A 15,359-nucleotide genomic window follows, 5' to 3' on the forward strand; every position below is an offset into this window, starting at 1 on the left:
TATTTTTAAAAAATTATAATATAAATGTTGTTTATGATAAATTTAATTATACATGTTATACATATATTAATTAATTGTATTACTTCATATGTATTTTATAATTTCTCGAATTTTAAGACTGGAACTTACTTGGCACGCAAAGTAAGCCCTTGATGTTTTGAAGATTGTGGTGTGGGGTGGAGGGTGGGGGGCATTGGGTACTGAGGCGGGAAAAAAATATATATAAAAAAAATCATTTTCGAAAAAGAAATAGAAAAGAAAAGAGTAAAATGGTATAATCACCGAAAGTGGAGAGAATTTAGTTCATTATAGAGTTGGGACTCAGCTAAGTTGCAGCACCTGCAACTAACAGCCGAGTTCTTTATGGCCTTGCATCAGCCAGCTTTTCCTCTCTCCTGCAACAGCGTGTAAGCTGCTCAATGGCTATCTTACATACAGAATCTGTAACATAGCAAGTTCCGTACAGTTGGGGCTTGGGTCAACCAAAGAGATATTTGTTAGTGGAAATGGGAACACTCACTGTTGAATCGTTGATGGTAGGAGGCAGAGGTGAAATACTAGTAATACTACTAATGCTGATAGAGATGTTATGTTATGTCGTCGCCTCGTGCTTTACTAATAACGTCTGTATTATAATTTCAGTCTGTGTTTCAAGTATGCATAAATCTTGAGCAAAATAATGATTCGAAAAAAAATGTTGACCAAAATGTGACAAAGCATGTGAAAAGAAAAATCCACTTACTCTAGATCTTAATTAGTGTTTTAAGATATTGTATTTTTTAAGACACAACTATTATGAAAAAAAAAAAACTACATTTATAAAATAAAAATTCATATTATATAATAAATATAATTATTAATTATTAATTATAACAAAATAATAAAAATATTATATATTTTTCATCATAAAAATATGAAATTATAAACTTAACTTTCAAACCACAATATTTATCAAATGGTATTTTACTCAAATGGTATTTTACTCAGGTTCTATTGTAGCTACGATCAAAATATTAAAAGGGCGTGGGCTCATGGTCACACTTCTGTTACCCAGTAACCAAAGCCAAACCCAAAATCTTAGGAGACGTTCAAATTAGAGAATGCCCAAAAGTTTGTTATCGGCTAGGCAAACGATTTAAATCATCGTATCATATGATTTGGTTCTAACTTAAACTAAACCGACAACCAGGCAACAAATAGTTCTTGATTATCAAATAACATCACAAGCATCGAGTAAACAACAAAGTTTTTCAACCACTATGCTTGGGCAGAACTAGGGATGGCAAAAATCCTACGGAGACGGGTACTCTCAGAGATTTTCTCCATTCGGAGAGGGTACGAGGATAATTTCATACCCAATTTTTTATTCAGGGAAAGAACGGGGAAATTTTTTTACCTAATTTCTTATTCGAGGAAGGGACGGGGATGAGGTGGAATCCCCATCCCCTACCCATTTCCCTATTTTAATTTTTAATTTTATTTTTATTTTTTAAAATTACTAGTAAATAAATAATAAAATTATAAATATTGGTAAAAATAAAAAATATCAAAATATTTATATTATTAAATTTTTAGGCCTAATTAACTAATTAAAGTCCTAAATTTTTATTTAGGACATTAAAAAAACCGGGTAAATTCTATTAGCCCAAAAAATTTGTTTTAATTTTAATATTCATTAAATGTTTTAAACTTAAATATATTATTTATTTATTTTTAGATGTTATAATTACCCACAGCGAATCACAATTTTTATATTTAATTTAATTTAATATAATCTAATATTTGCTCTTGATTTGCTCCGACTCAACTATTGTGTTGTAAAGGAAATAATCAACATTTATAAAGTGCCCACGCCACCATTGAAAAAGCTAATTTTGAATTTAAATTCAATTTTATTTGTAACAATTTTATATTAGACTATTAATTTATTCACGATAGTTTGTAAAAGAAATTTATATCCCTTACATGCTGCGTTACTTACTAATTTAATGTATGTGACTTTTATAATGGCTATTAATGTAACATATATTTCAAACTTTACTTTTATTTGAATTTTTTATTTTAATATGATTAACTCGAAATCGAAAACAAAAAATGTATTAGTTATTCGGGGATCATGGACCCTTGGAGATCCCCTGTTATTATTCGGGGAGGGGATGGGGATTCTCTCAAGTAATTCTGACGGGGACGGGGACGGGGAGGGGACAGGGACATACGCAAAATATCAAGAATAGGTACGGAGAGATTGGTCCCCTCCCCTCCTCTCCCCATTGCCATCCCTAGGCAGAACCATCAGGCAAAGTGTGTTGATCAATTCAAACCCGAGTAACAATTCTATTTGCAAAACTTTTTGTTTGCTCCACTGAAAGTTCATAGACTGGGGACTGCTAAATACAAATAAACTAACAAGAAATACAAAGGAAACAAAAATATTGCAGAGAAGCAACACCTCCATGTAAACCAAACCTACAAAAAATTAACCTGGTTGGATGTGAGGCTTTCTGCCCAAATATGACATCCAAAATGTACATGAACCCAATCAGGGATGAGAAAGTTCTTGACCATATTGTATGAGAAAGCCATAACTCAGAAGTTATGAGCATTCAGGTGTGTTATTACTAATGTTACTACATACTCATGCCTAAAAAAAATACTTCCTAAGCAGCTGTTGCAACCTCTACTCGTTTCTCAATTCCTTGAATATCAACTATTCTCAGCTTGGTAAGTTCCTGAACAAAGATGAGTCCATGTGTCAAGAAAAATAAATCATAAATCAACATGTAAACATAAACATACACATCTTCAGACAGACCTGGCGATGTCCTTTAGTACGTCGGTAGTTCTTTCTTCTCTTTTTCTTGAAAATAATTACCTTTGCATCTAATGCCTGAGAGAAAGAAAGAAGATATTGCCTGAGAGAAAGGAAGAAGATATTGACTAACAAAGATAGTATAAGCATCTAAACATTACAATGATATAATGTGCACAAACTGATGACTAGGTCACTGTAGAGTGTACAGTATAAAAATTGTGAATGGTGTTTTAGCAACAATATCTACAACAAATTGAAGTCTGCCAAACTCTCAATTCTTGCTATCAACATAGAATTTTTGGTTTGCAACCAATTTTTAACTCCTAACCAGGATAATAGCACTCCCACAAGTAACCGTCAGGCTGACCTCTGTCAAACAACAACCATTGGATCTACAATTCATAGAAACCTTTAATGTTACAAGAGAAGAGAGCTCAGGAAGCAGCATGGACTGGCATGCTGCATAAAAAGACAGCCAATCCAATGGCTTGACTCATTTTCTACTACAATGCAGCTTCTAGAGGTCAAATCTAGACACAACCCCAAAACAATTTCTGCACAAGAAACTCCATAGGCTACCTTTAGTTTTAGAACCTCAACCCACTTCAAAATCCCAAGAGGTGTTTTTTGCAGGCTCTTGAAACCCACCCCAGCCGATCACCTCTTTCCCTCTTTTTAGACAATTCCATGACAAACATAAACAAAAGGGGAAACAGTGAGAGATTAGGTGTCAACTTACATGCTCCTCAACAACTGCATGAACGGCTGCATCTGGAACCATGGGCCTACCAATGATCGTTTGATGTTGTGAACCCAACAACAGAACCTTGTTCAAAATCAACTGCAACAGAAACAGTCAACTAAATGATAAATAGAAAAAGAATAAATAATCTTAATTTTTCTTAGGCGTATAATGACTACACATCTTTTCTGCAAACCGCAGGTTATAACAATGACAACATTCAGAAGCAAGTTCACACTGTCACTGATCCAATCTTTGGCCACAAACCAGGTAATGCTCCAACCAGAACCATAGTGGAATGCCCACTCACATTCATTATCAAAACCAGCAAGGACGTTCAAACGAAAGCTGTCAGAACATGATTAATTTATTTTTGTCAATTTATCATAGCCTAATACATAGTGTTGTGCTCAACCACACTCAACACAGCAATAGTCTAGTCCTAGACAGCACCTTCTCCTTGCAAACTATTTTCTCTCTAAATAAAATTGTTGTTTTCATTGAAATATCAAACATAAAATTAACAAGGGCGCAATATTCTATTAAGATCAAAATGCCAATTATAACCCGATCAACATTTGAATGATAATATTAAAAAAAAAAAAAAACAAAAATCTACCAACCTTGTCATTCACCTCACAGAACTTCAATCTCTCGGTAAAAATCGAATCCCCATTGCTCACCTTAAACTGGTGCGACCCAATCTAAAATTAAACGAGCCAACAAATTCAAAAAAGTTTTTTTTCCAAAAACATTTACAAAATAAACACATAAATAAAAATCACAAAATATCACCTGAACAACAGCAAAAGCCGGTTCATATTTTTTAAAAACCCGATCAGATTTCCGCAGTGGACCCAGCACTTTATACCCAATCTCCGCCGCCTCCGCTTCCTTCTCTTCCAGCGTGTACTCCCTCCCCAAATCCGGCACCGTATCACCAATCTCCTCTCCCTCGTAACTCTCATCGGCAGTCTCTTCGTCTTCGTCTTCGTCTTCGTCCACGTCTTCCCCTTCGTCATCGTTTTTGTTGGAGGAGAAATGCCGATAGTGAGACCAGTTAGTGGGTCCCAACGTAGAAGAAATGAGGGACCGGTGTTGGAATGGTGTTAGGCCTTTTAGGGAAATTGATGTAGAGAAAGGAAGTGTTGGGGGAGTCTTGAGTGATAGAAGAGCCGCGGCGTGGCGACTGAGCACGTGGAGGCACCGTCGGTGAGCCATGGCTGGGTGGTGGCGCTCACGGCGTTTGGCGTCACTAGGGTTTTAGTGAAATAGACAAATGTGCAGGCGGGGTTTTGGTTCTTTTGTTTTAAGTTTCGCTCCGTTATTTGGTATTGGGAATGGGACGTGGGACAATAACATTTGGGCCCTGGATTTTAGGAAGAATCACAAACAAGGACTGAATTTGTATCTATTTCGTGCATAAAGAATCCGTTAAACTTAATTATTCAACTCATTTTACTCTTCTAACTCCTCTGCTTTCTTATTGCTAGTGTATGAATAAGAATGACAATAAAAATGAGATGAATGAAAATTTATACCACAACTTTTAAGTTAAAATTGCACCCAAAATCGGCCCGTTCTTTTATAGTACATTTCAACTACCGGTAAGTGCATAAAAAAGATCTTTAAATTCGCATCACAAGTAGAAACAGATTAAATTTGAGTTGTTCAAGATATCATGTTAATTTTGTCGCACCCTTCTTTTGAATTGTATGAAAAGGTTCAAAGAAACAATTTTTTCCATGAATACAAACAAAACCCAGTGACAGATTTTCGTTTAAAATGAAAATGATAGAAATGCGAAAAAGTAATTGAGCAAATCTTCACGCAATGCGGCAAAAGCTAACAAGGAAGTGTTGAATTTAACGGTGGACTCAAAAAAGTATAATTTACCAGGAGCCATGCCGTGACAGTGAGCAACAAACGCAGTTCAAATTTTGCCTTAATTGCAAAGTGTGCATTACATCTCTGCAATTGTGCCTTAATTGCAAAGTGTGCATTACATCTCTGCAATTGTGTATATACAACATTTATGGTAGATATAGAGTTTCCTACACATGTGAACAATGAGTCCCAATGAATGAAAGAATCAATGCTAAGGTGAGTAACCAGATATCAAAAAATAATACAGAAGACTGAACAGAAAGCTCAATAATTTGATTCCTTCCAAAACAAACATTTATTTTTCTGATAATACTGATGCCATCAAGAGGTTTCCCAGGATAAATGCTATGTATAAAGAGGTAACAAACCAACAATGATGCTACAAAATAGATCATTTGAAAAGCCTGCACCGCCAATGGCCAAAGGTAAAAGGTAAGTAGTAATTGTGTCTTATGTCATGCCCAATGGTAATTAGTGATTATATCTTGTTGCCATAAGGTTGCAGTACATAACGCGCAGAATTTTATCTCATCCCTTAAACCTCCTACATAGCTAGCTAGACAGATCAGACAAAAGCTGATTAGGGATTTGCTGACCCACACTATCTATTTCATCCCAGACGAAAGATGAATTACCTCTCCAAATGCCGCCGTGCAAGAAAATTATGAGTAGCAATTAGCAAATAACCCATCTGTTTCCCTAAAACCTAATTACATAGCACCTATGTAAATATGCGTTCAAATACGCAATAGTTATGCAGCGAAAAATGAGATAAAAGTTGTAGAGCAGAAACAACTTTACAGAGCCACATCTTTTATCAGAATACATCAATGAGAGAGGATTTCATTGAAAGTAAAACGAAGGACAAAAGGAAGTTTGCCTAGCAGAAAATGAACCGATGCTGAGCAGAGGAAGAAAAATTGTTAAAGCAACACAGAAACAGAGGCAAATCCAAGCACCCAAAAGGGTATTCAGTCAAAACTTAACATGGGCAAATGACTAAGAAAACAAAAACAATAACCATGCAGGTGCAGGTTGGGCTGAAAATGGGACAGAGGTAAACAATTGGTTACCTAATTTAGACAACCAGGAAAACAGTCTTATTGTAGAAAAATGCTTCTGCATGCAATTATATGTGCATTTCACATAGCAAGTATGACAGTTCAGTGTATGTAGCAAGAAAGAGAAAAAAAAATACAGATAAGGATGACATATACGTGTACACATAAAACTAATAAAAGCAACAGCTACCTGATCATTCATGATAGCAACAAGATCATTAGTAAAGCTCTAATTACCAAGAATCCAATATGAAATATAATAGTCCCGTTTCATGCAAGTTCTTAAAATAGATAAACCCAAAACACAATATTGAAGCAAAATGTAAGTAATTACCTGATGACAGTACACAATTTGCACCCACCTCAAGGTGCATGTTGAGGATTTCTCAACTTCATGCTCTTCAATAAAGAAGCTAATCCGCTATATTTAAATCCAAAAGAAGTTTCACAATACAACCATCCTTCATCTTTCTTTACCACTGTTATCTGAGCAAGAAATTGCTCCCTGTTTTTCTCACATCATACAAAGTTGTGTAAAGCATCGGTGCCTTCATAGCAATTAACTGACTTAATACAAAGACATGCTTTGCTTACTTTTACACTCCTAAAACTAAAAGAAGAGAGCAGATAATGATCAACACAAAACAAAACTAATCCGACAGCAAGCAATATCCATATTCACTGCCACCACAACTAAAACAACGTAAGCAATCATGTTGATTCTACCACCGCTAGACTTTCATATTCACAAATATTCAATTTTCTACAAGCTTGCAGTTCTAAACTACACCACACATAATTTCTTCCACAACAAACTAAATCAGAAAACACAAAAAATCAAAACATTCATTTTTATCCATATTCACATTCAATAAATTATCAGATAGAAATATAGAATATTCTCATTACAGCTCTATGATTCATAATATCATATGCACTGCCTACAAATTTCATATTCAAATTCAAAGCACTTCAAATAAAATCACTATTGCATTGAAGATCAAATTTTCAACCCGAAAAAGAAAAAGAAAATGAAATAACATGTTAGCCCCTCCATTATTAATTTAATTTTCCTTTACAGCATTGAGGTGAACCCAAATTATGTACCAAAACACTAAATACTTACAAAAAGGGAAAAAAAAATACTTTGAAAAATTAACATCAATCATACTTTTCTCTCCAAGAATACACAAGAAAGAACACCCACGAGAGAGCCAATAAGACATCGCCAACTGTCTTCCTCAACCAATCCCAAGCCAAATACTCGACCCTTCTCTCAAAGTACACCCTCCACGAAGCCATGAAAATGAGCAAAACTACACAACCTTTAGCAAAAAAGGACTGGAACTCTTTGTCCTTGACGAAAGACACCATGAAGATTAAAAACCCGATAGCAAAAAGGAGCAGACCCGAGAAGGAATCGGAGGTCCGGATTAAGAGCTGATCATGCGGGTTCGAACCTAGCAGTTTGGTGGCGGTTTCCGCTCCGTGAGTCAACGTGTAGATTTCCTTCATTTTGAACATCATTAGGGCCCCACTTGTAAGTGCGATCACAGAGTGCAGAAGGCAAATCACGACGAACGCCCCGGATGATGACATTGGTGACCTTTTTGATCGAAACGGTGATCAACGGGTCGCTGCTGTTGTAGACATGTTCGTGCCAAAAGCACCAAGACAAGAAATAGATAAATAAATAAATAAATAAAACAACAGAGACCACACAACCTTCAAACTTTGGTTGCTTTGAGGGGATTAAAGATGATAATCGAGAAAGGTTTATGGGCTTTTATTTATTCCGTTTTATTTATTATTACTACAATTTTTTATTTTTTATTTTTGGTTTTCAGCCACGGTTTTGTTTCGAATTATCTTCTATGGAGAAGATTCTGAGGTTTTGACGTATGCATGTTGAAAGCTTCGGCTTAAAAAAAAGATGAGAAGAAAAATTACAGTTCTCTCCTCTATTGTTGCAAAAGTATACTTATATCCAAACTTTGATCAGTTTCGCACCAATATCCCCTCAATTTTGAAAATAATTACAAAAAAAAATTTATTGTAGGCCGTTGCTGGATTATATGTGATAATCAAATTTTTAACTCTCATAAAGTGGCTGTAACAAAAACTTAAAAGGGTACGCAGTAAATTATTAGCTGTCGGTGTGGTGAGATCTTTCAGTCAAAATGATCGTTTATGATAATTAACGTCTTCGTAACACCGTGTGGTGGGGGGTATCTGTCACATTGTTGAGGTTGAGGATTTTTTTTATCATTCTGGTAAAATTTTCGGAACACTGTATTTTTGAAAACTTTCTGGAGAAGAATGTAATTTTCTCCGTCGATAGGTGTCTAGCGGAACCCACAAAGAAGACATCGGATTATCAATCAGGAACAGACTGCAGTATCTGGACACGTGGCATGTTTTTAGTAGTGCCGACAGGCGTACGTTTGGCACGGGCCTTATTTAAATTTCAACGAAATTTTTGGCAACGTTTTAAGAGAATCAATGCTGATGGTTTTTTTTATTTAATTGTTCAATAAATATATAGAGCTACTCATTAAAAATTAAGTTTATATATGAGTTCATACTTCGTAATTTTAGCTGGACCCTCATAATCATTGCATCTAACCTAACAGAATTTCGTGAAAAAATTAGCCGCACTGTGATTTTTTTTTATAAAAAAAACTCCAAATATAAATATATATAGATATAAAAATTAAGATCTTAAATTTATTAAAAACTAAGAACACTATTAATCCATGTGACTTAATAATAACCATATAATTTAATAATTTTTTCATACTTTAATAAAATTTAGAATTCTACACTATACTAAGTAATATATATTCCTAAAGTTCAAATTTAAAAAAAAAAATGAAATTAGAAGATCATATAGATAGGAGTAAGAGAGTGTGATAAATTAAAATAATATGAATCTGAAGCTGATCATTTAGAAAACAAGATATCAACAATATTACTCTCCTGAATTTAAGTGTAAATCCTTACATTTCCGCGTTCAAGGCTTCAATTAAGCTGGCTTAAATTAAAACAGTCATCGGAGTGTGTTTCTTTCTAGCATAATTATGGTTTCATTAGTTATTGTTGGTGTCATAATTGTGACAGTTCCTAGTCAATTTTGTGGCCATCTTTTTGCCACCCAACACAATTCAAGAACAGTACAGTGTCTTCGCTTTTCAAGAAATGAAGGAACTTCTTCGACGACAAATCAAATTCGTGAGCTGGATTCTTATTAGCCACGCTGTCACCTGAAAGACTTTTTGTATATTGGCTTTGCCGCCATTTCCCCAGGCAGCGCAAGATGCGTTATTCTTGATGCTGGAAAAATAAAACCAAGGGGAAAAGGGAAATTATTCAGAATAGAATGGATGAGTTTTCATTAATAAATTTTAATGAAGAAGGGACAGCCTTGTAAGTATTGAACAGTTGAGCACTAATACAGTTGTTACTACAGTGATGAGAACAACAAAGTGGGTTACCACATCTAGGTAATTTTGAGGCAACCCACATTAAAATTATTCGGAATTATAATGTGTATAAATATATACAACCAAAAAATTGAATACCAATAGCAGACAACTCCAGAAGTATGAAAAAAATTTGAGATTTCAGTCTGTGGAGATAAAACTACGACCATTCGGTCACCTTCCACAAATGTCCCAGCCCCGTGATGAATTCTCAAAGGGGTAGGAAAAAGAATGAAGATTTTTTTTTCCTTTCTTTCTTTCTTTTTTTTCTTTTCGCTGAACAAAATTTTTTTTTAACTTGAATCAGTGTCCCTGTCACTGCTAATGGTTTTGCGATGACGCCTCGATGCAGACCTCCTGCTCCCACGCCTTGGTGAGACCTTCCTGGTAGGAACACGTACAACTCTTTCACCAGTAGTTTCCAGTGGAAATTTCTTCGGCAAGTCACTAACCAAGGCTGGTGGTGGTGGAGCTTCAACAGCAAGAGAGAGGGGTGGGGGCTCAAGATCAACAGGAACGGGCGGCGGATTTGGAAGGATGTGATCTCTATGGTATTTCTGCATTGTAGCCAAAGCAACAGAACAAAATGATCAAGGAAAAAAACATATAATATATAAATGAAGAAAATAAGTGGATGAAGAAAAATTTTATATTTCAGTTTGAAAGAAATCACCTGAACTACAAAATTCCGCCTTTCACAATCCAAAAACATATTGACGGTCCAATTTGTCTTCGCCCAGAGCTTATCCCTCACGGTTGAGAAACTGATTTGGTCTCGGGAGGTAAATCGGTCAACTTCATTAAACCAAAGACAGACAAAGAGGTTGCTAATAGGAACATGCTCCCTTATTATCACACATCCTTCAGGAACATCTACAAAGCCAACCAAAACAGAAACTTTAATCAGAGGCAGAACAAAAGGCAACCGGAGAAAGAAAAAGGAGATCAAGGATCTTGCACCTACCACTTGTAATCGGAAGCTTAGCCTCAGAATATGGGGTCAAACCCTCATTTTTATAAAACTCAATCTGAAAGTCAATGGATGCGTTATCATACTTCTTAGCAGCTTTATTTGCCTCGGCTTCCACCAAGACATCGAACCGTTTATAATGTCTAGAGATTGCAAAAGTGGCATTCTTTCTCCACAAGTGCCTAAAGAAATTGCTCAAAAAAGGAAAAAGGTTAGAAACAAACACAATTATCCTGAAAGTATGAAATTAAAACAAAACAGTAGAGCTTCATCCATCCAATGGATGCTTGCATCAAAATTATACTGAGCCCTTAACAGGTAAAGAATCCAACTTCTTATTATGACATCCATAAGCAGAAGACTTGAGAAAAATTAAAAAGAATCAAGCAATCCAACATTGCATTTATCAATAAGATGTACATTCATTATCCCAAGCCCTTTTCCCCCACAAATAAGGAAAAAAAAAACAGAAATATTTTCCGTAGCCACATCAATATACAAAAAGTCATTTAGTTTAGTGAGCATGACAAATTTGTAAGAATAAAGCCAAAAGAAAAAATTTCCAAGCTGAGAATATATAGGATGACATCAGCAGCTGCAATTAAGTATTTAAGGACTAATTAACAGGTTGAGATTGTGGTCTGTCACAAAGCTTACCACTGAGTAGAAGTAACCAGTTATTAAGGCCCAAAAGTTTAACCAAACCAAGAAAAGAGACAATATCAGGGTTATATCTCGACATCATTAATTTCCTCTAATCACTACAGTTGAAAGTTCCAAAAAAAAAAAAATCAGTAAACTAATAAAAGGCTGTACCTTTCAAGAATTTGATATGGATCAACAACGAGCTCAAGTTTCCCATCAATCCATAAAGAAAAGCGGGCATTGGGGAACAATCTATGTGCCAGAAGCTTTGGAATCTGAGATAAGGAAAACCTGAGTCAAAAGGCACATTAAAATAACACAACTTTTGGGCATAAAGCCCGATGATCCTAATTCACATGCTTGGATAGGGCAACACCAATCCTTAAGTAAAAATTTTCTCTTGAATATGAGAAAGTTAGTAACTTATAGAGCCATCTAGCTAATCCATTCACAAAATCAAACATAGAATAGTATACAATTATTAAATGCTATTTGTGCCATATACAATCAACTAGACAGTGTTTTAGCCAAACACCGATTTTAATATAAAGCAGAGAAAGGCCAGATCAAAACTAAAAATGTTACCTTTCCAGTCCGCCTAGCATCAGAGTAAGGAGGATTATGGATAACAACAATTCTCCATATCCCTATTTTCTTCGTCCTATCCAAACCACTGTTAGCTTTGAGATATGCTTCTGTTTCTTCATCAACAAACATGACAAAGCATACAGTCTTCCTGGAATATTCACTAATATTACTCGGCTGGTTTATGTCATCAAAAGCCCCTGGAAAAGAATATAATCATTTAATAAGCTAATGCCAGGTTATAAACAAGAAATGAACAGTTAAAAGTTCAACTAAAGTTGAGCTGTACCAAAAATTGCTGATACAACAACAATTCCATGGCATTGTTCCATATCAAGAATGTCCTCCTCGTCAAGGTCATACCCCGTTCCACGGCCAGGTTTTCCTTTGACAAACCTGATTGATACAAAATCAACTCATTTGAGCAAGGGGTCAGGAGAAAACCAAGTAGAATGTCTTACTAATGTGGATATTTAAAAAAAAAAAAAAAACTAAAAACATAGAAGGTAAAGTTTCAAAGGATATAGCCACACATACTCATAATTTTAACTCAGTAACTACAATTAATAAAAAAAGAAAAATCATACCCACAGTGCACACTCATTGACTCTCTTATATCATAAGAATTGTTTCTCTGTGCTAAAGGAGGATATCCACCAAAGTCCGAACCTCCAAATTCTGCCTCTCTATTTAACACTGGCTCAGTGATGTAAGTCAGATTCTTAAGTACTGGAGAAAATGAGGGGACCTTTGGCATTAAGGCAATGGCTTCTTCCACGGGAAGGTAACATACAGGACATGCTGAAAGATATACATGCAGAAAAACTCAGCACTCAGCAGCATATTGACATCAAAGTAATTGTGAAGTACGTCGTTGCTGCTGCATGATCCTACCATTTTGGAACATATATAGACTATTTTGCATTTATGCGCAAATGTCCATATGGCAATGGTAAACACAAAAAAAAAAAGGGAAAAAAACAATAGAGCTTACGCCTTGGTCCAGTCCTCTTTTTATCTGCAGGTGGGGGAGGTAAAGTGAAACTGTTACACGGATGCCCTGGAGGAAGAGTGTAGCCCAGAAAATATGAAGGAGGAGGAGGGGGGAAAACTGTACTTTCAATTGGTCTCACAGAAACCATTTTATCCATTGCCTCAACAGAGTTTGCTATAGAATTTTGACTCTCTATATTGTTAAAAGAAGTCTCATTGTACATCTTCTTAGTTTGCTCTCTGTATATTGGAGAAGATTCAGAATAGTTTATAGACAAGCTATCATTGAGACGCAAGTTTGGGACCTGGTCACCTTCCTGTGCATCTTCACCTGAAATTGTGCAAAAAAGCATATATTACTTTTGTTATTAGATTGCAGCTGCATATCCAAAACAAGAACACGACAAATAAGGCTTAAGCAAAGACGGCACATGGTTGAGAGCATAGTATTCAAGTCAGGCAATTAGTCTCAGAATTAATAACCCAACTATAAAATGGTCACTAATCTCAGATTTTTGACAACAGCAAAGCCCAAATAAAACCCACAGACGGCAGTGTGATAAACTTAGCTCAGCGTGAGCACTACCAATATAATTAAGCATCCATTACAGCCTCCAAATCTAAGCATTGTCCCGAAGAAGCATAATCCTAATTCAATTAAGCAAGCGTACTTTTCTGCAAAACCTCATTAAAAACTTTAACTAAAAGAACATATAAGCATCCATTACACTTCAACTATCAATATTAAACCAATCGAGCAGCAGATTCAGATTAAAAAAAAAAAAAAACAACAACAACAACAAACCTTTGCCAACGTACAAGACCCAAAGGAAAACCGCCGCAGAGATGACACAAAGGAGCAACATTCCAACCTTCTTGCGGCCAGCAAATTTACAGATCCAATACAGCAATCCCTCCTTCTCTTTGAACATCTTTGAAGGCTTAGTACGTGCCGACGTTTGCTGAACTGGCAACAAACTTCCACCGTTTTGTAGTTGTTTATCCAAGGACCCATAGCTACCAGAACGAATCCCCAGTGACCCTCCTCCACTCATTCTCCTTTAAATCTCACGCACACTCCTCTCATTTCACTCTCATTCAAAGCCCAAAACTTAACACAAAACTCATCAACTCAAAAACTCTAGATACACGAACATGACCAATTCAGTTGCTCAAAATATGAAACACCCACTTCACTAAATCTGCCCTTTAACCTCTGGGGCATCTCCAAAGCTAATCAAATTCACTTAAACAATCACATCTAAATCAATCCAGTTTAAAAAAAAAATGTTTTTTTTAGCCTTTTTGGGTATTTGGTTCTAAAAAAACAAACTTTTTAGAAAACAGGTACTGATTCAGAACTGCAACAAACACAATGAAGCTTCAGATCAAAGAAGATAATGCAAGTACGTGTAAAGTTTCTGAATGAGTTGAAGAAACAATTAGTACTTCAAAATTGAAGGCAAAAACACACAATTGAACGTTTAGATCAAAATGAGTATCTTTACGCAGAAATATATGTTTAAACAAAAAAATGGTTTCGATTAGCTATACAAAATTTTCGGCTGAAATCATAAGAAGTTTGGTGAAACAACGATTTTCCTTTTTTAACAAAAAAATAAATAAATGGGGAAGTGATCGAATCTGGTAATATATTTTGCTAATTTTGAGGATGTTACAAATGACAAATTATTGGTGTAATTTTTATAATATAATGGGGAAAATTAAATATCAACGTGGAAATATCTGATAGGTTTAGTTAAAGCCATGTGCGCGTGATGTCAAAAATCAGACGGTGATGGTTAAATCCAGCTGATGTAATTAAAAAATGTGACCTTTATTTAAGACAGAGACAATTGCGAATGAGATAATCACGTCATTAATCGATTAGCTCAGAAGTCAGAAAAATTAGAAATTGCCGGACGATGAAAAACATTAGGCGACTTCATCTTCATGGAATCATGGCTCGTTGTCTTGATGAATCTGTGTGTTTTTGGATTTGTTCTAATCTTATCTTTTCTTTTTTTTTTCAGAACGAAGATAATTATCATACAATTACCTGAATTTAATTGGTTACATGATTAAATAAATAACTTATTTTAATTAATAATGCATGTGTGTATAAAAAAATTTTAATTTAGTATTTTAAAGTGTGAAAAAATTTAGAAAAATTTTTAAAATC

General features: G+C 35.2%; 3 protein-coding genes across 3 annotated transcripts; all 3 read right to left on the reverse strand.

Moving 5' to 3' along the window:
* Nucleotides 1–2,306: 2,306 nt before the first annotated feature.
* On the reverse strand, nt 2,307–5,132 carry LOC102626544 (50S ribosomal protein L21, mitochondrial). The gene is made up of 5 exons (XM_006467734.4): nt 4,350–5,132; nt 4,178–4,258; nt 3,552–3,653; nt 2,813–2,887; nt 2,307–2,729 (listed from the first exon to the last, which is right to left on the reverse strand). Exons 1-5 carry the CDS (start codon nt 4,773–4,775, stop codon nt 2,658–2,660), a joined length of 756 nt encoding a protein of 251 aa, XP_006467797.1. The 5' UTR covers nt 4,776–5,132; the 3' UTR covers nt 2,307–2,657.
* Nucleotides 5,133–7,534: 2,402 nt separating this feature from the next.
* Nucleotides 7,535–8,405, reverse strand: LOC102626252 (uncharacterized). Its single transcript, XM_006467733.4, has one exon. It carries the CDS (start codon nt 8,099–8,101, stop codon nt 7,664–7,666), a length of 438 nt encoding a protein of 145 aa, XP_006467796.1. The 5' UTR covers nt 8,102–8,405; the 3' UTR covers nt 7,535–7,663.
* Nucleotides 8,406–9,879: 1,474 nt separating this feature from the next.
* On the reverse strand, nt 9,880–14,839 carry LOC102625961 (probable hexosyltransferase MUCI70). Its single transcript, XM_006467732.4, has 9 exons — nt 13,983–14,839; nt 13,179–13,508; nt 12,772–12,985; nt 12,474–12,580; nt 12,185–12,384; nt 11,771–11,874; nt 10,949–11,136; nt 10,658–10,857; nt 9,880–10,541 (listed from the first exon to the last, which is right to left on the reverse strand). Exons 1-9 carry the CDS (start codon nt 14,230–14,232, stop codon nt 10,278–10,280), a joined length of 1,857 nt encoding a protein of 618 aa, XP_006467795.1. The 5' UTR covers nt 14,233–14,839; the 3' UTR covers nt 9,880–10,277.
* Nucleotides 14,840–15,359: the final 520 nt, after the last annotated feature.

Source organism: Citrus sinensis, chromosome 2 (genome assembly GCF_022201045.2).
Source record: "Citrus sinensis cultivar Valencia sweet orange chromosome 2, DVS_A1.0, whole genome shotgun sequence".
In the NCBI taxonomy this organism is placed as follows: domain Eukaryota; kingdom Viridiplantae; phylum Streptophyta; class Magnoliopsida; order Sapindales; family Rutaceae; genus Citrus; species Citrus sinensis.

Coding starts and splice junctions, on each gene's coding strand:
- LOC102626544 (XM_006467734.4), bottom strand. CDS start 4,775: ATGGCTCACCGACGGTGCCTCCACGTGCTCAGTCGCCACGCCGCGGCT. Junction 4,259..4,349: donor CGGCTTTTGCTGTTGTTCAG/GTGATATTTTGT, acceptor GTTTAATTTTAG/ATTGGGTCGCACCAGTTTAA. Junction 2,730..2,812: donor GTACTAAAGGACATCGCCAG/GTCTGTCTGAAG, acceptor ATCTTTGTTCAG/GAACTTACCAAGCTGAGAAT.
- LOC102626252 (XM_006467733.4), bottom strand. CDS start 8,101: ATGTCATCATCCGGGGCGTTCGTCGTGATTTGCCTTCTGCACTCTGTG.
- LOC102625961 (XM_006467732.4), bottom strand. CDS start 14,232: ATGAGTGGAGGAGGGTCACTGGGGATTCGTTCTGGTAGCTATGGGTCC. Junction 12,581..12,771: donor TCAATGAGTGTGCACTGTGG/GTATGATTTTTC, acceptor TGTATCAATCAG/GTTTGTCAAAGGAAAACCTG. Junction 10,858..10,948: donor TAAGCTTCCGATTACAAGTG/GTAGGTGCAAGA, acceptor TTGGCTTTGTAG/ATGTTCCTGAAGGATGTGTG.